The sequence below is a fragment of the Haliotis cracherodii genome, unplaced genomic scaffold, assembly GCF_022045235.1.
Source record: "Haliotis cracherodii isolate W230 unplaced genomic scaffold, xgHalCrac1.p SCAF_16, whole genome shotgun sequence".
In the NCBI taxonomy this organism is placed as follows: domain Eukaryota; kingdom Metazoa; phylum Mollusca; class Gastropoda; order Lepetellida; family Haliotidae; genus Haliotis; species Haliotis cracherodii.
This window is the reverse complement of record NW_027266271.1, coordinates 15250572-15272454: the sequence shown is the minus strand read 5'-3', so window position 1 is coordinate 15272454 and position 21883 is coordinate 15250572. Positions and strand designations below refer to the sequence as shown.

The following is a 21883-nucleotide window of genomic DNA, read 5'->3' as shown; positions in this document are numbered from 1 at the left end:
ATTGATTTTATAAAGGCTTTGAATAAACAGGTAGCGACACATCTGGGTTTACCTGTGACACTATGTATGGTGGTGTGGTATTCCTCTATGTTGAGAATTGAAATGAAAAAATGACATTTGACCACCCATTTGAATAGACGCTAATACTATACAACAGACACACTGTTATTTTTAGCAGATAGAGCCCCGTACCCTCAGATTTGCTGACTTAAGAGTTTTTGGTAGCTTCCTTTTCTTCAATGTGAATTCATTAGACAACGTTTTGCGACATGCAAAGACGTTATGGTATATTTCAATCAACCAAGGTGTGAACTGGCTTCACTGTTCTCAGAATTCATACAGGATACTTCGATACTTAGATAGGAGTGTTGGTTTTCGTTCGTGGATGTTATTTATACAAAATGAAAGGTAATTTATTTTCTTATATGTATGGCTATCAACTATAAATTTACATTCACTGAATTGAAATAATTAGAAATATAATCGACAAAACTCGTACCATATTCATAAGAAGTCTCTTCCAAAAACATAGTCGTTTGTGCGAATCAGACTGTCATCATCATGTGTTTATCAATTACTATCAAATAGTGATGATACCAGTTGTTCGCGAAACATCGAGCGTATCCTGCCCCAAAGGTGGCATGCAAATACATGCAAAGGCAAATGAAATAACTTTCCAATAATTCCGTACTTGGCACGGTATCGCAATGCGGGTGTAATTAACAAACACGAAATATATAACAAGACAAGGTTAATAACATTTTAAGATATATTTTTTGAGGTTGTATTGATTCCTGATGGTAACCTTTGTGGCCACATTGGCGAATACTTAAAGTGTTCTAAACTGCCGGGGAAAAGAAAACTATATACCCTGGTTAGAAATGGTTATACGATGGTAATGTATTTCATAAGGGAACAATAGGCGATATTGCATGCATCATATCATATAACAGGCGAGGGTCTCTCTGTTTTCAGCATAGTAACGTGTTTGTTTGTTTTTTTGTTGTTGTTGTTTTGTTTTGTTTTTGGGGGGGGGGTTGTTTTTGTTTTTGTTTTGTTTGTTTTTTGGGGGGGAGGGGGCATGTAAGATAATGATGATGGTTTCCAAACTCATCATGATTGAGGTAATGGCTCACAATAGAGGATGGGGAAGTCTTGTGTCATGCGAAGGCGTGGATCACATGCCTAAGTTATTGGTTTGTCTGGACCATGTCTCCGTGCTATAGCTGGACTACTGCTGGCTGTTCACTCATTTACTCAAGTCTATGATCACGCAAATAATTTGGGCTATATGTAGAGTTATTTACAGTGACGCTGTATGAAAGATGATGATAATAGTGACCCTGTATGATATAGTTTAAGTTTTTTAAAAAAGGTTACCATATAGTGTCCATGTCAGAATCCTAAATCTTGTGGCAAACATTATATTCTTAAGTTGTTACATTGTTGAAGCTTACATTGCCCATGTAACTTATTGATCATAGACTTTAGAAAATGAGTGAATAGCCAGCATAAATTCCAGCTAAATCCCAGCGACATGGTAAATAAGAGTCTGGTCCAGACAAACCAAAGACCAAGGCATGTGTTCCACGCCATTGGGGCAAAATGACGCGCAATCAGCCAGATCACAGAGTCTGATCTTATCCTCTGTTGTCAGCCATTAAAACAGTCAGATAAACTTGGAAACTATTACCTGCGAAAGTCCAAAGGTCATCAAAGATATGTAATTTGGCATTACTGTGAAATGATACGAGGCTGAGATTTAATACTGCTCTTCGTGCTCGAACAAATATGTGTTTGAATATAAACTTCCCCAAAGTACTCACTCTTCAAGCAGTGATAGTGTTGCGATTGTTTTACGGAAGTTAACATTGATGGTGTCATCACATTTCACAGACCACTGTACAGTTTGTATTTACGCAAGTGTTTTAATCCCGCTAGAAACAGTGAACGCAGACTCAAGCACGTGATCAGTATTGCTGTATGTAGTTATACCAAGGAGCTACAGTGTATTGGCGTGTTTAATATTATGATCGTATTGCATATGGAAAAATTAAATGCATATGAACGTGTTTATTTGTATTTTGTTTTCAGGTGTCGATTTCCTATTCTTGTCGGTACTTCTGGTTACTCTAACAAGGCTGACATGCACAAGAGGTCAGTAGAAACAAAGCACATGATCATGTCGTCTTTCCATTTCCTCTTTGTAGTGAGTGAGTGAGTTGGGTTTAACGCCGCTTTTAAAAGTATTCCAGTCATATCACGGCGTGTCAGTTTAATGTGGGAGGAAAGACCGAAGTGATGCAGGTCTCAGACGTTTCCCACTTCAGTGAAACCTACGAGCACGGGTATGGTGCTGACAAACCTAGAAACATAAACGGGGCGAACTCGGATTCGAACCCACAATCATAGGTTTGTGGCGTCCCTGCGAATCGCAGCGCCTTAGACGACTAGGCCACCCGTGTCCCATCCTCTTTGTAAACTAAATTGTACAAAATAAAGGGTCTTAGAGTAACGATACTGTTGGGTTTTTTTTCAGGACAAATGGATGACGATGGCAATTATGTTGAAGACGAAGAATTCATACCCGTGTGGAAGAATACGTCTCTTCCATTTCCACAGGAAAAACGGATCTATACCCCCAGGAGGGACCCAGCAAAACATTTGAACACAAAGTCCTTTAACCAGGAGAACGTGCAGCTGATGCTTGAGGATGACCTGCTTCTGCAGCTGGAGGGGGATGATGTTTTGTCTCGCCACAGGCGTCAGGCCGAGGGGACGGGGGATGGAGATGAAGGTAACATGGGTGGGGTTGTATAGAACTGTGGGGGTGGGTTAGGTGAGGGACCACTGGGTGGATGGAGAGGATGTTCTTTCTCGCCACAGGCGTCAGGCTGTGGGGTCGGGGGGTGGAAATGAAGGTAACATGGGTGGGTTTGTATAGAACTGTGGGGGTGGGTTAGGGTGACCGCTGGGTGGGTGGCGAGGGTGTTTTGTCTCGCCACAGGCGTCAGGCCGTGGGGACGGGGGCAGGGGGGTTGGGGGTGGAGATGAAGGTAACATGGGTGGGGTTGTGTAGTACTGTAGCTGTGGGTTAGGTGAGGGACCGCTGGGGTGGATGTCTCGCCACAGGCGTAAGGCCGAGGGGACGGGGGATGGAGATGAAGGTAACATGGGTGGGGTTTTATAGAACTGTGGGGGTGGGTTAGGTGAGAGACCGCTTGGTCGGTGGCGAGGGTGTTCTGTCTCGCCACAGGCGTCAGGCCGAGGGGTCGGGCGCAGGGGGGTTGGGGGTGGAGATGAAGGTAACATGAGTGGGGTTGTATAGAACTGTGGGGGTGGGTTAGGTGAGGGACCGCTTGGTCGGTGGCGAGGGTGTTCTGTCTCGCCACAGGCGTCAGGCCGAGGGGTCGGGCGCAGGGGGGTTGGGGGTGGAGATGAAGGTAACATGAGTGGGGTTGTATAGAACTGTGGGGGTGGGTTAGGTGAGGGACCGCTGGGGTGGATGGCGAGGATGTTTTGTCTCGCCACAGGCGTCAGGCCGTGGGGTCGGGGGATGGAGATGAAGGTAACATAGGTGGGGGTGTATAGAACTGTGAGGTAGGCTTGCTCAGAGACAATGGTTTGCAGAATCCTTGAACATTTCATGGACGAGTATATTCCGAGTGAATATAGCAATACATATAATCCCTGAAAATTCCAGGTATTATTCATACTCCCTGTAAAACATTTATATAGGTATCAATCTTTGTTTCATAGTACTAACACACATTGATAATAGTCCCGTCCGCACTTGATGCTATTACACAATGTTTATTGAACAGTGATATCTTTAATGGTCGAGTAATATATGTTGACAGTGACTGCAACACTTACACTTGATGTGGACCCTGGCATATCCAGTTTTTCGGCAAGTTCCAGATTAGCCAGTGTCCAGAGTGGGGACAGCAGTGAGGAGGCCGTGAGGCGACAGGTAATGGCGAATGATGAATAAACACAGAACCATAAGTCGATTATATGGAATCCGCCTTTTGGGGTCCGACCGTTTGATATTCTCGGGGTGTTTTTCTGAAGATAAAAGTTAAAAAAGTTTAAATTTAATAAATATATCTGCTGTGTGTGTGAGTGTGTGTGTGTGTGTGTGTGTGTGTGTGTGTGTGTGTGTGTGTGTGTGTGTTAATGATTAAATATAAGCAGACTGTGAAATTATTATAGTTGACTTTATTTGTAAGAATTTGTTTTTGCTCTATGGAGGTATAAATGTAAAAATGGAGTGCACATTTTGATTCGCAGTTTTATCCTCTCTATCTCCATAAACTCAAGTCAATACTCACGTCTTATCGGTAACTGGAGACGTGCTAGTTTAAAGCTTGAACTATATATAGTGGATTCCTTCATGATATGTTTGGACAAATTGCACGTATCTACTGTGACATGAGGCCAACTTCTGCAACATACGTTGTGAGAAAATTCGGATGATTGTTTCATACCTGATCCCCTCAGCATGCTCATGGCGTTAATCACGAGATTGTTTGGCCCAGACTCGATTATTTACAGACCGCCGTCATATAGCTGGTATAATGCTGAGTGCGCGTTAAATTCTAGAATCGCAAGCGAGTCGATGTATTGGGTAGCCCGGTAGGTTAAATGTTCGTTCGTTGCGCCTACGGCCAATGTTTAATATCTAACATGTACATATATAGATATTTTAGATGTTCGCCACCGTGATATAATCAGAAAAGGTGTACCACAATACTCACTAACGCACGCACGTTTACACATTCAGGGTAGTTAAATTTGGAATGGAAAAGATCGTTGAACTTCAGCTATCACGTAGCATGCCATTGTTTCCAGATAGGTCTTTGCGTCAAAATGTACTTACTGGCGCCAATGTTCAAACGTCTTCGTCACATTTATCCCAAAAATACACTTGTAATGTGCTCATACCAATGTGATGAATACCCTATATTTCAGCTGGAACAAGAGTTTGCGGATGATGGCGTAACTATGGAGAGCATGACAATAACCAAAACGTAAGTCAACTGTCAAAAAAAAAGTAAAACATAAAAAACACATATATTATTTGTGCATAGATGTATCATTAGTCGTTTGTTTTTATTACGCTAACCACAATTAAGAAAAAACTATCTCCGTTAAGAGTTAGTGAGAATAGTTTTACGCCGCTCTTAGCAACATTCCAGAAAAATCACGGCGGAGACACCACACATTGTATACATTTGGGGAATCGAATCCGGGCCTCCGAGTGACGAGCGAACGCTTTAACCACTAGGCCACCTACCGCAAAGAAGAAACATTAGTAGACGAAACGTATTTTCTCAATGTTTTGTGCCGCGAAGTTTTAAATAAAGTACAGAGATATCAATGCATTGAAAGTATAGTTTCGTAGAGTTACTCTCAGTTACCTAGACTTACTCCAATTCTCTTTTGTGGTAAGAAACCTGCCGTGATTAGTTCAAACAAAGCATTTTGTCCAATATTCTTCAATATGATGTATTTTTTTTAATTCATTATACAATGTGTAACTTTCACCATTCTCATTGGTTTTCACTTTGGGTGTCCTCTCTTATTTAAACAGGCAGTGATGTCACTGACATATTGCTGCTTTAATCCCTTTTCTATACTATTTTGTCACAGAGCTAATGGAAATACGTTCAAGTACACGATCACTTGTGAATTCACGGGAGTCAGTGACCGGATCGGTGTCGCCCATGCTTTATCTATACTGCGTCGTCGTGTGCAGTTTGGAAGTTTCAGCATCACCACAGTCCCCACCATCTTCACCGACGGCAACATGGAAGGTGAGCATGATGTCCTTGTCAACTTGCTGCGTCTTGTTGTCCAGTGGTAACTGCCGGTGTGGCAGGATTAAAGCAATACCCTTAAATTTCCCTCGAGAGGATTCTTTCCTGGGGTTACAATCGCTGTAGACCGACCTGTTCCTAGGACTGACATCCCCTCTAAGGATCAAAACACTCCCTTCAGGATAAAATCAATGCCCTTCAGGATCAATTCCACACACACACACCCCCCCCCCCCCCCCCCCCCCCTCTGAACATAACCCCACGTTGGAACACTACACCACGTCAATACCTGACACCTCGAAGAACTATACCCCACACCCAAATATTTTAGTAGTGAGGTTGTTTAAGTGAGTGGGAACAATTATTTCAATGACATTGGTATTGTTGTGTTTTTTAACGTCACCCGCGGTGATATTGCTGGAATATTACTAAAAGCGGCGTAAATCCATAATCACTGACACTGTGTGTTTTAACACTTTAGGTCGTTGATGAAGGATGTTTTTTTTCTACCGTATTAAAAAACGTCATTGAGGAAGGACATTGGATATGAATTATAATAGGGACACAGGTAAAGAATGGTTCTGATTTAGAGAATATATTAATTTATGAGCAGGTCATACTAAGCAATTGACGAAAATGAGCACGAGTAAAGATATTTTTGGTAGAATATTTTGACGTATAAATGGATTATTCATAGATTAGTAATCAATCAGGGCAGGGCAGGGCAGGGCAGGGCAATCGCTAAAACAGTATTCAGAATGTATGAGGGTAGCGGTTTTTATCCTGGGCGGTGTTTTCATTCCAACAAAGGGAGAATGTTATGATCCTAAAGGGAGAGATTTTATCCTGGGTAGTGACCTGATCCTCCTCCTACACTGGTTCTTTTATACCACTAAGGCTTAATACAACGATCAACGGGGCTCTTCTAAAACTATTTTCAAATGATTGATAATTCTGCAAAATTGTACCTCAAGGAAAAGAACACAAAATTACTTAACCATGTAATTTTGATATATTGAAAGGTTTGCTAATTAATCGTTTGGCGTCAAACACTCACTCACTCACTCACTCAATTCAAACAGAGAATGCATCTATATTTCAGTTTCCGTCATCTGTTTTCTGTGTCCTGCGAACCGCCCCTGTTCAAATGGAGAATGCAGGTAAGTTTTTATTACACCGCCTGAACTTTAGTTTTGATCTTAACATAACATGAACTATCGTCGTTAGCGTTCCAACAGAAAAAACATCACTGAATATTTTGCATCTAAGAAGTTTAGTGGATGTCAGAAGAAGATGACGTTTGACTCGAAACGTTATGTTCCTCATAATAAAGAAGTTGACATCTATAAATTCTCTTACTTATGTGTATCACTTCTAAATGCCTTTCAAAGACTTGATTTAAAAGACTGTTCCCGAATGTGAGTTATTTTGCAATTTATCGTTCTCATTTGAATCAAAACGGACTGAAGCGGGGGTGTACTCATGGTGTGCACGTGCAGGTCATGACGTTGAAATTGACTACGCTCCCATGCTTTGGTCATATTTCGATGTCGGTGTGACAAGTCGATACCAACATTCACTGAAAGTCGTTTGATGAAAGTAAATTACAAACAAATGAGCATGTCAAAGCTAGGTTACCATTGCCAAATCATGCATTCATAGGCTCGAGAATTGGCCTATAATGTCATTACGAATTTACAAATAAATTACAAGCATTGTCAAAGGCTATCATTGCCACTTGTCTGTCTGTATCTTCGCTAAAGTGCATCAGAACAGTAGGTATCGCTCTTGACAAAGGCACGTACTACAACGTGATACTGAACTCGACACTAGAGCCCAGACAAGACCCGCGCATTCACCGTACTCGTCGTCGTGGACCACCCGCTACCCCTTTCTTCAAAATGCTACACGCCAATGAGCGGACCTCTTACATCGTCATAAGGTGTTATTTGTCAAGTCACAACTCAACTTATCCTGGCTTACCTGTGATTACCCCACAAAGAAGACTTGAAAATGGCAGTTGAACGCCCTGAAAAGGCCTTAAATGTTAGTGTTGTATGAACATCATAACAGACGAGTACCATAAGGGTAGAATAGTCACAATGGGTGATCTAAATGTGGATCGTTGTTCAATGTAGCTACCCCTAGTTTTTCTGAGCCAAATTAAACGGCGTTAAACAACATTAGACGTTGCTTCATTTTCACAAAAGTGCATGATATAATAAAAATAAGTGCATTTATAATGCGCCAGATTCCATTCACCAAGTGGATGCTCATGGCGCTATACTATTATTACCCCGGTCAATGTATCAGTGAGCACTCGATTTTCATTCTCACCTCCCTCGAGAGTGTACGCCCCATGACTTGCTAGCAGGAGTACCATGTCTTCTAAGGTGCCGCAGTTCTCCATGCAGACTCCCTAATCGTCCTAAACTCGACTAACTCGAATCCGGGATATGTCGAATGGATTGTTTCGATGATATTCTGATGTCTTTAAAAGCCTGAACTTTCTTTCCACACCGAGCTGACAGAGCATCATATTACTGACATACATTTCATTCTGTCGTTGACCGCCTCAGTGGTCTAGAGGTAGAGCGTCCGCCCAGAGAGCGGAAGGTCCGGGGTTCGATCCCCGGCCGCGTCATACGAAAAGACGTTAAAAGATGGTACTTGTTGTTACCCTGTCTGGCACTCTGCATTAAGGGGCTAAAACAAGGACTGGTCGGCTCGGAGTCAGTATACTGTGTCTGAGTGGGGTATTCATGTTAAACTGCGGCATGGTATCTCAGTGGGCTAGCACTATTAATCGGCATCAGTCCGAACTAGTACAAGCAGCCACACACACACATACATACACGTGCATGCACGTCGCTATATAAGTGCAATAATCTTGGACGCGACGTAAAACCCAATTTCACCTCACCTCATTGTGTCGTTACAACCAGCTCCTCTCTCATTTTGCTGGTAAACATAGTGTTTGTAAGATGGTAGGCTAAGCCAGCAAGGTCGTGGGAGACATTTGTTTCGGTATGTGTACCAACTCAAGATTTTGTCAGACGTGTATTTGATTAGAATAACATGCTTGGTATATTTTTTTTAAAACGCATTTTGTTTGCATCTCTAATATTTATAGATTTATTAACTTTACTTTTACCCCTTGAAGATCCGTGTTAGAAATTATCTGCAACCCATGCTTATTTTAATTGGACACTAACGGGATCGGGTGGTCAGGCTTGCTATCTTGGTTGATACCTATCACCGTATTCTAATTGCGCAGATCGATGCTCATGATATCAATCACAGGATAGTCTAGTACAGACTGGTTTATTTACAGGCTAGATTCATATAGCTGGAGTATTGCTGAATGAGGCGTTAAACACCGAACAAACTTTGCTTTGAATAATTAATATACACAAAATAGGGGGTTTAAATGTTCTTCTGATGCTGCAAAATTTCCAACTCTAACGGTGCGACATATGCTGTGTGCATCGACTGAAAACCTAATGCTAAAGATAGCTGTTCAATAGCGACATGTGAATGCTTGATTCTTAAATGGGTTACGAAGGGACGTTCACACTTCCTTGTGAGAGATAGCCATTGTTAGACGGTGTACATTGCATCGTGCATGTGTGTTGCACACATCCGCATTAAAGTGACATTTCAAAAGAAAACCACCTGACTTTTCAATGGAGAAATTGGCAAACTGTCAATAATTGTTTCTTTTGAAATGGGTGTGCCCAGTATACCTTTGACATTGTGACTTTATCATATGAATATGTATCATAGATCTTGGGCGTGATAAAATTTTAACAGAAGACTATTGATAGTATTACTTTCCCGTGAAGAGATTGCTCGTTCAATAAACTTACAGCTATATTTACACACTGCGCAATACCAAAGCGCGTGCTTAGGTTCCACGAACAAGTATTGAAAACTTTCAACATCTCTTGGCTATTTCAACGGCATTGCGTGTAGAAAGATAATAGATCACTGAGAGGAGCGTATGCACACTCGATGACCCCAGTAACCGTGTTGCTGGGCTGACGTCACATGGCATTGTTTTGCCGGTGTGTCTGAGCTGGACCCCGTCTCTCATATGACGCAAGGTGACGACGCGCATAGGGAGGCGGGAACCAGCTTACGGTGTTTTTTTGCAACTAAATATCGCAAATTACGTCATAGGGTATAGTGACGTGATTGTAAACTTTGTGGTGCAGGCCCCCGTTCCACAAAGCGATCGTAGCGCAACGACAGAACGTCTATGTTAAAGTATGGTAGTTCGATAACCTAATATCGCTACGATAGCTTTGTGGAGCTGACCCCTGAATTACAAAGATGGGCCGATGTGTGTTATTACATTAATACTTTTGAGGTGTTTGAAATATTATTCTGTTAAACTCAGTTTGATTAGGCTGTGGATCGCGTAGATGTCTGCCTATTCACGACAGTGAATGTTTTGGGGTTTTTTTTAAAAAAGGTTAAAACGGCAAGTAATAAATAAAACACTAAACTCGCTCTCGTGTTATACCAATGTTATGGGACTTGGTAAGTTTCATGCCCTCTCTCTGTTGCATGGATCGATGCTCATGATGTCAATCACTGGAATGTCTGGTCCAGACTCGATTACTTACAGGCCGCCATCATAAGCTGGAATATTGCTGAGTGCGGCGTAAAACGACAAACAAACAAATCTTCCAGTTTTTTTATGGAATAATCAATAATGCTCTTTTTGTTTTCTTTTTCATGATGCAGTACCAGTAAGTATTTCCTCCGACATATTGCACTATTTGTACAATACATTTTATAACAAATTTATATAGCCATTTTCTCTTCTCAACTTATGGATGTATTTTAAGTGTAAACTCATAATTAATAAAATATAACTGATAAGATGCATTTTGGATAAATTTAAAAAGCATATTTATTCTTTAAAGCCCATATGTGTTAACGATAACCATGGACTTAAAGACCCGTGTAGATCCGGGTTAGAATTTGTCTTCAGCAACCCGTGCTTGTCGTAAGAGGCGACCAACGGGTTAGGCTGGTCAGGCTCGCTGACTTGGTTGATGCATGCCATCGTATACCAATTGCATAGATCGATGCTCATGGTGTCAATCTCTAGATTGTCTGGTTCAGACTCGATTATTTACAGATTGCCGTCATATAGCTGGAATATTGTTGAGTGCGGCGTTTAACCACAAACCTAACAAAAAACGTGATCTGAAGTATCTGTCATTTCAGCAACGGTGTCATCGAGCTCCAGTAAGTGAAATAGAACAAGTAGCATTGTTAAAGTTCCGTACAGAGCATGAGTGAATCATCTTTAATTGACGTTCTTGTAACCATCCCTTATATAGTTATACGGAATTTGTGAAAATGCTTCTTTTAAAGGGATAATTGCAGAAAAATAATGTTTTGATAATGCTCATACGCCAGGCAACATTAAGGCAGGAATTTAATTCTAAATTTTTCAAAACAATTTTTGATTTCTTGATCTCTGTTTCATGTTAATATTTTATTTTTTCACAGGCCCCTTCCCATATGGCTTTTCGGAGGCTGACATCAGACTGAGGCGAAGTAGATGGGATATATCCAGTGGCAGAATATACATTGAGGACGGCTTTCCCTTCTACGACAACTTTGAAAATGTGATTTATGTGAGTACAATTAACACAGACTATTATTGCGCTTTCAGAAACGGGGCGGTCGGGAAGCCTAGTGGTTAAAGCGTTCGCTCTTCACGCCGAAGACCCGGGTTCGATTCCCGACATGGGTACAATGTGTGAAGCCCATTTCTGGTGTCCCCTGCCGTGATATTGCTGGAATTTGTAGAGTATTTAAGTTTTATCACGACATGTCAGCTAAATGTGAGAGGAAAGCAAGTGAGTCATGTCTCAGGTGTATGTTTGTTTGTTTGTTTGTTTGTTTGTTTGTTTGTTTGTTTGTTGTTTAACGCCCCTCTCAGCGATATTTGAGCTATATGACGGCGGTCTGTAAATGATCGAATCTGGACCAGACAATACAGTGATTGATATCATGAGCATCGATCTACGTAGTTGGGATACGATGACATACACCAACCACACCGAGTCACCGAGCCTGACCGTCTGACCCATTTGGTCACCTCTTTAGGCTGCTGGGGACCCATTCTCACCCCGCGGTGTCTGATTTCATATCAGCAACATGATTGTCGATCTATATTTTCATGGATTGAATTCTGTGTACAGTAAAACCCTGCTGATCCAAATTGTTCCATAATCCGTTCAGGCCATAAAGGAATCCGGTTCGGTTTAGAATCGGTTTTCAGCAACCCATGCTTGTCTCCCCCATGAAGTTACGGGTTAGAATTGGTCTTCATCAACCCTTACTTGTCGTAAGAGGCGACTGATGGTCAGACTTGTTGACATTGGTGATGCATATCATCTTATCCCAATTGCGTAGATCGATGCTCATGATGTCAATCACTGAATTATCTGGTCCAGACTCTATTAATTACAGACCGCAGTCATAAAGCTGGAATATTGCTGAGTGCGTCGTTACACACAAAGATCTATAATGCACTCTCTTTTTCTAGGTTGGTGACAATGGAGGTGTGAGCTTCGGGAGCCAGTACAATTCGTATTATTTTCGGTCAATACGATATGCGATGAAATACATATGTGTGTACTGTGCTGACTTCGACATCAGGTTTCATGGCAACGTCTTCTATCACGTCTATGAGTACGGAGATTTCAGTGGTCAGTGATGATTACACATATTTCATATCCCCAGAAAGGAATTTGAAAGTTTAATTAATATACACTCTTCATAAAAAGAAACGCACAGGTAGTATGTAGTTCATTGAACCTGACTTCACAAAAATTCCTGTACATAAATTGGATATATGTTATTGGAAAATGTTGGTTGCATGATATTCGACGAACAGTGCGTCAAAACGCAGCTATTGCCGATTTGCAATGTCTTAAAAGGCATTGTTTTCACACTGTCATGGAGAAAAACAGGAAAACAACATGCACATGCAAGTTATGGCATTCGTAACTTATGGTAGCGGCTATACAAAGGCAAACATAAGCCAATAATTTGCAATTCAATTGTCAAAATGTTTCCTACACCAACATATCCTACACCACGAGATCTGACTTGGTTGTGGTTCGGGGAAATTTGACAGCAAATCGCTACATGAATCAAATTCATCAACCTCACCTTCTTCCAATCATTCACCGCCAGAGGAAGCTGTTTCAATAGGACAACGCTCCACCGCACACAGCTCGTGTCACGGTAGACTACCTTCATAATGCCAACATCAATGTCCTGCCCTGGTCGTCGTGATCTCCAGATCTCAACCCAATCGAACACCTTTGGGATGAACTCGATCGACATGTACGTCAGCGTCAGACCACGTCACAGATACTCCCACAACTGGCCAACGCGTTATAAGCAGAATGGCGCAGAATTCCACAGGACAGAATTCGTACACTTATCCAGTCAGTGCCGAGGAGAAGCAGAGTCGTGATTGCTGCCCGGGGCGGTCACACGAGATACTGAGTTCAGCGCAACCTTGTGGCCTTATGTGACATGACAATGAACAAATTCAATGCCTTTGTACGACAACATGTGACTATCGAGCTCCAAAATTTCATATTTATATCTATGATATTAAATTAAGTATATCGACTTTATTAGGTACTGTATATTTACTAAAAATCTACCTGTGCGTTTCTTTTTTTGAAGAGTGTATAATGATGCTGATGATCATTTGCATTGCGAAACCTAAACACGGTTCGATGGTTTTTTCTTTACTTTAACTATATTTCGAGAGTTTTGTTTGTTTATTTGTTTGTTTGTCTCTTTTTTATGTGACAGTCAGCGCTATTTCAGCTATCTCACGGCATCCGTTTCATATATAGATACAAAAGTCATAATATGATGTATCACATGGGGGCAAGCAATAAATTAGTTCACTATATAGCGAACAAGCAAGAGGCATAATATCAATCTTATCTTGTCATTGAACGGGCAGGGGTTCCGTCCCGTCCCGTCCCGTGGGCCCACCAGAAACCTATGATCGTGGGTTCGAATCCCGATTTAGCCCGATTATGTTTGTCAGCACCATACCCATGTTCGTGGGTTTCACCAAAGTGATAAACGTCTGAGACCTACGCCCCGCGTCACTTGACACCCCGTGATATAACTTGGATACTGTTCAAAACAACGTTAACCCCAACTCACTCAACTCCCAAAACATCAATGTCCCTTGTCTTTGCAGCTGAGCATGCGCTAGCGAGAGCCACAGCGGAAGTGAGGGAGCGAACACGACAGCGAACATTCCAAGCATCATGGGTCATGGTGATCACGTGGGACGACGTTCCGTTTTTTTCGTGGTATCATAGTTCGGCGTATGACAGGGTTTGTAAACATCTGTTGTTTGTTTATAATGACAGCGCAAAGTTGTGTATTTGTCCGATAAACTGAAGATCGATTAATGTCAGGCAACACGAAAATTAAGATTGATTCGGTAAATGACTTCATTCCTATCACCTCCAAATACAGTGATTCAAACACGTATCCCTCTTATTTAAGGATTCATTGACCGCCCTGAGATATATATATTCTTCCTCGTAGGTTGTCATAAGAGACGACTAAATGGATTGGATGGTCAGCCTCTCTGACTTGCAATTTGTTGATGCACGTCATCTTATCGCATTTGCGATGCTCATGATGTCAATCAATGGCTTGTTTGGTCGAGACTTGATTATTTACAATTATTTATTATTCACTGCTCACATAAGATACATACCCTTCCTAGTCAGTTATTCACCGCTCAAACAAGACACATACCCTTTCTATTCAGTTATTCACTGCTCACAGAAGACACGTACTCTTCCTATTCAGTTATTCACTTCTCACAGAAGACACATACCCTTGCCATTTAGTTATTCACCGCAGACATAAGACACATACCCTTCCTAGTCAGTTATTCACCGCACACATAAGACACATACCCTTCCTATTCAGTTATTCACCGCTCACATAAGACACATACCCCTCCTCGTTTGTTATTCACTTCTCACATAAGACACATACCCTTCCTAGTCAGTTATTCACCGCTCACACAAGACACGTACTCTTCGTAGTCAGTTATTCACTTCTCACAGAAGACACATACCCTTGCCATTTAGTTATTCACCGCACACATAAGACACATACCCTTCCTAGTCAGTTATTCACCGCACACATAAGACACATACCCTTCCTCGTTAATTTTTCACTGCTCACATAAGACACATACCCTTCCTAGTCAGTTATTCCACGCTCACACAAGACACATATCTTTCCTATTCAGTTATTCACTTCTCACAGAAGACACATACCCTTGCCATTTAGTTATTCACCGCACACATAAGACACATACCCTTCCTAGTCAGTTATTCACCGCTCACATAAGACACATACCCTTCCTAGTCAGTTATTCCACGCTCACACAAGACACATACCCTTCCTATTCAGTTATTCACTGCTCACAGAAGACACGTACACTTCATATTCAGTTATTCACTTCTCACAGAAGACACGTAGTCTTCCTATTCAGTTATTCACTTCTCACAGAAGACACGTACAGTTCCTAGTCAGTTATTCACTTCTCACAGAAGACACATACCCTTGCCATTTAGTTATTCACCGCACACATAAGACACATACCCTTCCTAGTCAGTTATTCACCGCTCACATAAGACACATACCCTTCCTCGTTAGTTATTCACTGCTCACATAAGACACACACCCTTCCCGTTTAGTTATTCACTTCTCACAGAAGACACGTACACTTCCTTTTCAGTTATTCACTTCTCACAGAAGACACATACCCTTCCTAGTCAGTTATTCACTGCTCACATAAGACACACACCCTTCCTAGTCAGTTATTCACCGCTCACAGAATACACGTATACTTCCCTTTTAGTTATTCTCCACTTAGATAAGACACATGCCTTTCCCAGTCAGTTATTCACTGCTCACATAAGACACATACCCTTCGTAGTCAGTTATTCACTGCTCACATAAGACACATACCCTACCTATTCAGTTATTCACCGCTCACAGAATACACATACCCTTCCCATTTAGTTATTCACCGCTTAGATAAGACACATGCCCTTCCTTGTTAGTTATTCACCGCTTAGATAAGACACATATTCTACCTATTCAGTTATTCACCCCTCACAGAATACCCATACCCTTTCAATTTTGTTATTCACCGCTTTGATAAGACATATGCCCTTCCTAGTCAGTTATTCACCGCTCACAGAAGACACACACCCTTCCTATTACTTTTTAGTCACGGCTTATAAAGACACATAGATATTATCTATTAATTTTTCATCAATTCACAAATCACAAACTATACATATCCTTCATATTTAATTATTAACCACTGAACCTAAAACAGTTCTTTTTTAATTTTTAATTTATGACGCTGACAGTCAGACATATGTTACACAGGTGTTTGATTTTGCCCTCCGCGACCCGCACACCCTGCGTATTTTGCTCATTATCAGTGTAGTGTTTTCCCTATAGATGCAGTATTTCTCGGATATGACCCTTACCTTGATGCTTCTTAACAAACACCTCTTTATTGCAGGGCAGTACCTTTCAATTGGTCCTCATCACAGATGGACAAGTGTCATATGTGATGTTCTTCTATGTGACTATTCAAGATTCAAATTATACACGTTATCATAGAGAGCAAGCAGTACACGGTTTTAAAGGACAATTCGCAGGCCAATTTACAGAACTGGAGTATTCAAGGAGAGACATTGAGTATTTTGAAGCAGATTTCTTCTCTTGGTATACAAAACCAAGAATGGACCAAGTTAGGGGCAACTCACTTAGTAAGTTTGTGTAATTGCTTTTGAACGTTTATGTTAATGTGACCCGTGAAGATCCGGGATAGAATTGGTCTTGAGCAACCTATATGCTTGCCGTAAGAGGCGTCGGGTGGTCAGACTCGTTGACTGCGTTGATGGATGTCATCGTGTCAGTGTGTTGATTGGTGCTCATGATGTCAACTACTGGATTGTCTGGTTCAGACTCGATTATTTACAGATCGCCGCAACAGCTGGAATATTGCTGAGTGCGGCGTTTAACAAACAACAAACAATGTTGAAAACCAAGGTACTGATGAAGGATGTCCATGACCGTGTATAGGTCATAGGTCTGTCAGCACCGTGACTGTGCTCATGGGATTCACCAGCACTGTAAGCATCTATGACCTTCCTCACTTTGGCTTTCCTTCAATGTTTTAGGACATTTTTTGTTATGGATGAAAAACTGCCCCTTTATAAGTGCTCTTACACCATCGTTGCCATCACATGACACGGTTTTCTATATCACGAGGAACAGAACGTGTGGAATAAGTGCTTAATCAGGAACATACCCTCAAGTTATAATCTTTTTTCAACTTTTTGAGATACTTCTATCAGTGTTCTCACGGCTTGGGTGACTAATTCATGTTGTCACTATTTCTTCAGGTCAGACGGGTGTTTGGATGTTTAAAGTCGGAGACGTTATTAATTTGAGCCCCGAACGGAAATGCTACCAATGGTTCCTGCAAAACTTTGCCTTGAGAAAACAGTTCAGGACCCGGGCCAGAAGTCTTCGTAACGACCGATGTCCCTGTCTCAGACGCTGGTTGCCATGGACTGCGATTTTCCTTCCTCTTTCCCCGTACTGGTGGCACAACCCTTACTGTGTTGAGATGAGAGCAACCTTCGGACTGGACACATATGTACGTAATATGTCATCTTCAGTCGTTTCACATAATGACCGGCAAAGTGAATAAGTGTCAGGTTAACATCTGTACTACAGTTCTGTCACAGCGTGTCGGCTTAATTGGGAAGGAATGTTATATGCCATGTCCGAGGGTTTGTAATTTTGAATCCACATACAGACTAAACATTATAAAAGCGAATTGGGAATTATTATACTCGCCTGTTCAAGATACCACTGTTTAATAACCACAAGCTGGTGTTACACGGGGTTAAATACCAAAGCGCGTGCTTATGTACTGCGGAAACTGGTTTCCCTGTCAAATAGGGAAACCTCCCAACATCTCTAGGCTTATTCAATGACATTGCATTTAGAGATTACTGTGAGGAACTTATGCACACCCGCAGCGTGTGATCCGGGCTAGAATAGGTCTTTAGGCAACCCATGCTTGCCGTAAAAGGCGACTATGATTGTCATAACAGGCGTCCAACGGGATCGAGTGGTTTTGCTCGCTGACTTGTCTGATACATGTCATCGTATCCCAATTGCGTGATCAATGCACATGATGTCAATCGCTGGATTTTCAGGTCCAGACTCGAATATTTACAGGCCGCCGTGATAAGCTGGAATATTGCTGAGTACAGCGTTAAACAACAAACAAACCTAGTTACGCTTGGCACATTCAGCTCATATAATGAGGACTAGTCAGCCATGTCCCCTCTGTGCCTCTTATAGTGACAAGTTAAGGAGCGCAACCGTTGGATGTTGTTTGGATGATAATGTCATGCAGCCCTAAGTCATAAAAGGCCAAGTGCAGCTTTGTATGCGGAACATGTATCGACATTCGTGTGGTTCAGAACGACAATGAATCTATTACTGAAGTAACACGTGCTTATATTCCACAGGAATGCTGCTACGACAGATGGGGTCGGTTTATCACCAGGTTACCCGATGCTGGAACCTACGTCCGATTTAGAGAATCTCAAGGCCGTACGAGGCACTATTTCCAAGACAGTGGACCCAAGCAGTGGTGCTGTGGGGAGTCTCGTCTATGTCATCTATACAGATATCTCAGACCTATGTCAAGCTGTTCATGGGAAATACCCAGGGCTATCCGATGTAAGTTTGTTGTGAGTGAGTGAGTTGAGATTAACGCCCATTTGAACAGTGAAACCCCCTTTACCGTACTTTTTGGGTGGTCACACAGATTATAAGCGATAACAGTTTTCAAAAACGTTAAAATTTTCAACTTTCAAGAGTGCATCTCAGTTGCATCTGGAATTAACCATATTCTACCCACATTGAATATGTTGACTTCTACTTTTCGAGTATTGCACGTGCATGTGCCAAACCACTGGTTGCGTTCTGGCGTGTGTTTTGGGTGACTCTTGCATTTTTCATAGTTTTTAATAGTCGTTGTCCATTTTTCCAGTGTCATAAAAAACGTCCAATTACTGTGACATAGGCATAAACAACAAGGTCTTCAACTGTTTATCATATAGTGTGTCTGTATACATGTTAAAACGAATAATCAGTTATGTTTAATATCTAAATTATTAGGTTATTATTCGTTATGCCTGATTCATGCAGTTATTATCTGAATTAAAATTGCAATGTTAATATATCGTAGGTAACTATTGTATTTAATTATACCCCCGTTTACGAAGTAGATCGGGGGTATATAGCGTTCCGTCTGTCCGTCCGTCCTTCCGTCCGAGCTTTTGTACGGCCCATAACTTTTTCACCATGCAACAGGTATATTTCATTAATTAACAAACTATTTACTATTTGTTGTTGACCAACGGGGATAACGGGGGTATGTGAGCTTTGCTCACTTCTTTTTTGTTTGTTTTTATTTGAAACTAAAAAGACCCGTGAAGATCCGGGGTAGAATAAGTGTTCAGCAAACCCATGCTTGCCGTTTAAGGCGACTATGCTTGTCGTAAGAGGCGACTAACGGGATCGGGTGGTCAGGCTCGCTGACTTTCTTGATGCATGTCATCATATTTCAATTGCGTGGATCAATGCTCATGATGTCAATCTGATTGTCTGGTCCAGACTCGATTATTTACAGACCGCCGTCATAAAGTCGGAGTATTGCTGAGTGCGGCGTTAAACCACAAGCAAACACTGTTATAGACCATAATAAATAAGTGAAAACAATTATAAACTGTACGTGCATGTTACACGTTTAAAGAATACGTATTATATATCCAGTCATGAATTCGGGCGACCCCCACTTCATGACACTGGACGGCAAGGTATACACCTTCAACGGATTGGGGGAGTACACGTTGATGGAACTGGAAAACAAGACCTTCACCTTCAAGCTACACTGCCGAACTGCCCAGGCAAAGTCGCAAACAGGGGAGAAGGTCAAGGCCACTGTGTTCTCCGCCTTCGCAGTTGAGCAGAAGAGTGAAACCCTGGGCACAGGACGGGTTCATGTCGGACTGAACACAAATAGGACAAGTATGTATCATTTTATTTTTGTGACCTTATACCTATTCAGAGAAATTTATTGAATATGACGCATTACTTGTTAACGAAAATTGTGTGTCATCGCTGATTTTCAGTAATCCAGGCTCATAATTTTCAACACTATTTCGCTACTTACGCCCTCTGGAATCTGTTTCGGTCGATATTCGAGAGTGATAATTCTCTGGCGTTGACGTTTTTTTTAATTCATATCGTTTCAGAAATGGTCATCTACATAGATGGTGTTGACAAGACCCTGGAGTTCCAGGAACCAGACTTTCAGACACAATCACCTTTCCTCAGTGTATTAAAAGAAAATGACACAGACATTCAAATTGCTTTCCCACAAATTGGTAAGGTTACATGTTGTTTGATTGATTGACTGGCTGATTGATTAACCACATAAGTATATACATTAATTTAAAAAATCAAATCGGAATCAACATATAGTCAACGAAATGGAAGTACCATTATTTTTTTTTTGCTGTTACCCACACTAGACCAATCCAGTCCCGACTGATAAGCACCGCCCCTTAGCTTCCGTTCTCGTCTAAGACGTTAGGGAGGGGAGACAATAACTTGCTAATCACTGTGGCATCACAGCCGGCAAAACGTGATTGCACGGGCGATAGATTTGGATTTGGATATTTGGGTACCAGTCGTTTGTCAAAAATATCTAAAGAGGAGGCTTAGAAAATCTATACATATCTTGTTTTTAGTTCCAATTGAGTTGTCAAATTGTATATGGTGAGTGAAAATTAGGCATATGTCGGATCATGTCCGATGTATATATCGCCCATTATCGGTCAACTGGGAGCGAGAAGCGTATTATTTCAAACCACGTGAAGATCCGGGGTGGAATAGTTTTTCAGCAGTCCATGATTGCCGTAAAAGGCGACTGACGGGATCGGGTGATCAGGCCCGCTGACTTGGTTGATGTTTGTCATCGTATCCCAATTGCATAGATCGATGCTCATAGATAGGTGGTTCAGACTCGATTATATACAGACCGCCGTCTTATAGCTGTGATATTGCGGGGTGCGGCGTTAAACAAACAAACAAACAAGATAATCGAGATTGATTCATCTCTCGCGTTGACGTTTTGAATTTGCTCCATCGTTAAATCATTAAAGTACCACATATTTGCCCGCCATTTTTAACTTTTTGTTCGATCTTCATCGTTTCCCCATTGTTTCTCCATTGTTTCCCCATTGTTTCTCCATTGTTTCGCCATAGTCTCTCCATTGTTTCCCCATTGTTTCTCCAGTGTTTCCCCATTGTTTCTCCATTGTTTCCCTATTGTTTCTCCATTGTTTCTCCATTGTTTCCCAATTGTTTCCCCAGATGTTGTGGTGACCGTGAGCCTCATCTCCGGAACACTGTCCCAGTCAGCCGTTTTACCGGAAACATACAGAGGTCTAACTAAAGGTCTTCTTGGAAATTATAACGGAGACGACACTGATGATTTCGTATCATCCACAGGCTCCCCCTACCTTGCTACCTCCACAGATGAAGTTCTCTACCAATTCGGCCAATCATGTACGTTCCATGATACACTTAATTTATTATGACAGTTATTGTATCCAGCCGTCTTAGTGAAACCTTGTTTGTTTGTTGTTTAACGCCGCACTCAGCAATATGAATCCGGAGTAATTGTTGTTTGTAAATAGTTTTTTGACGGGCTCCACGTATATGTTCGGGGGTGATCAATGTCAAATTCGGTCAATTTTATAATTTGACCCCTGAAGATCCGGGTTAGAATAGATCTTCAGCAACCCATGCTTTCGTTTCCAGGGGCTTTTACTACATACCAGGTGTCC

The 21883-nt window shown here is 41.6% G+C and overlaps 1 protein-coding gene across 1 annotated transcript in view; it reads left to right on the top strand.

The window, feature by feature from the left end:
• The first annotated feature begins 261 nt into the window (after window positions 1-261).
• Window positions 262-21883, top strand: part of LOC139463867 (uncharacterized) — a 55079-nt gene continuing 33457 nt past the window's right edge. Inside the window, exons 1-18 of the mRNA XM_071245264.1 lie at window positions 262-408; window positions 2095-2157; window positions 2540-2797; window positions 3861-3973; window positions 4975-5033; window positions 5656-5819; window positions 6925-6982; window positions 8539-8543; window positions 11064-11084; window positions 11352-11479; window positions 12397-12559; window positions 14089-14228; window positions 16459-16708; window positions 17348-17604; window positions 18491-18704; window positions 19803-20057; window positions 20285-20416; window positions 21408-21602. Coding sequence (XP_071101365.1) covers window positions 402-408; window positions 2095-2157; window positions 2540-2797; window positions 3861-3973; window positions 4975-5033; window positions 5656-5819; window positions 6925-6982; window positions 8539-8543; window positions 11064-11084; window positions 11352-11479; window positions 12397-12559; window positions 14089-14228; window positions 16459-16708; window positions 17348-17604; window positions 18491-18704; window positions 19803-20057; window positions 20285-20416; window positions 21408-21602 — 2482 coding nt within the window. The 5' untranslated portion in view covers window positions 262-401. The remainder of the gene's footprint in view (window positions 409-2094; window positions 2158-2539; window positions 2798-3860; window positions 3974-4974; window positions 5034-5655; window positions 5820-6924; window positions 6983-8538; window positions 8544-11063; window positions 11085-11351; window positions 11480-12396; window positions 12560-14088; window positions 14229-16458; window positions 16709-17347; window positions 17605-18490; window positions 18705-19802; window positions 20058-20284; window positions 20417-21407; window positions 21603-21883) is intronic.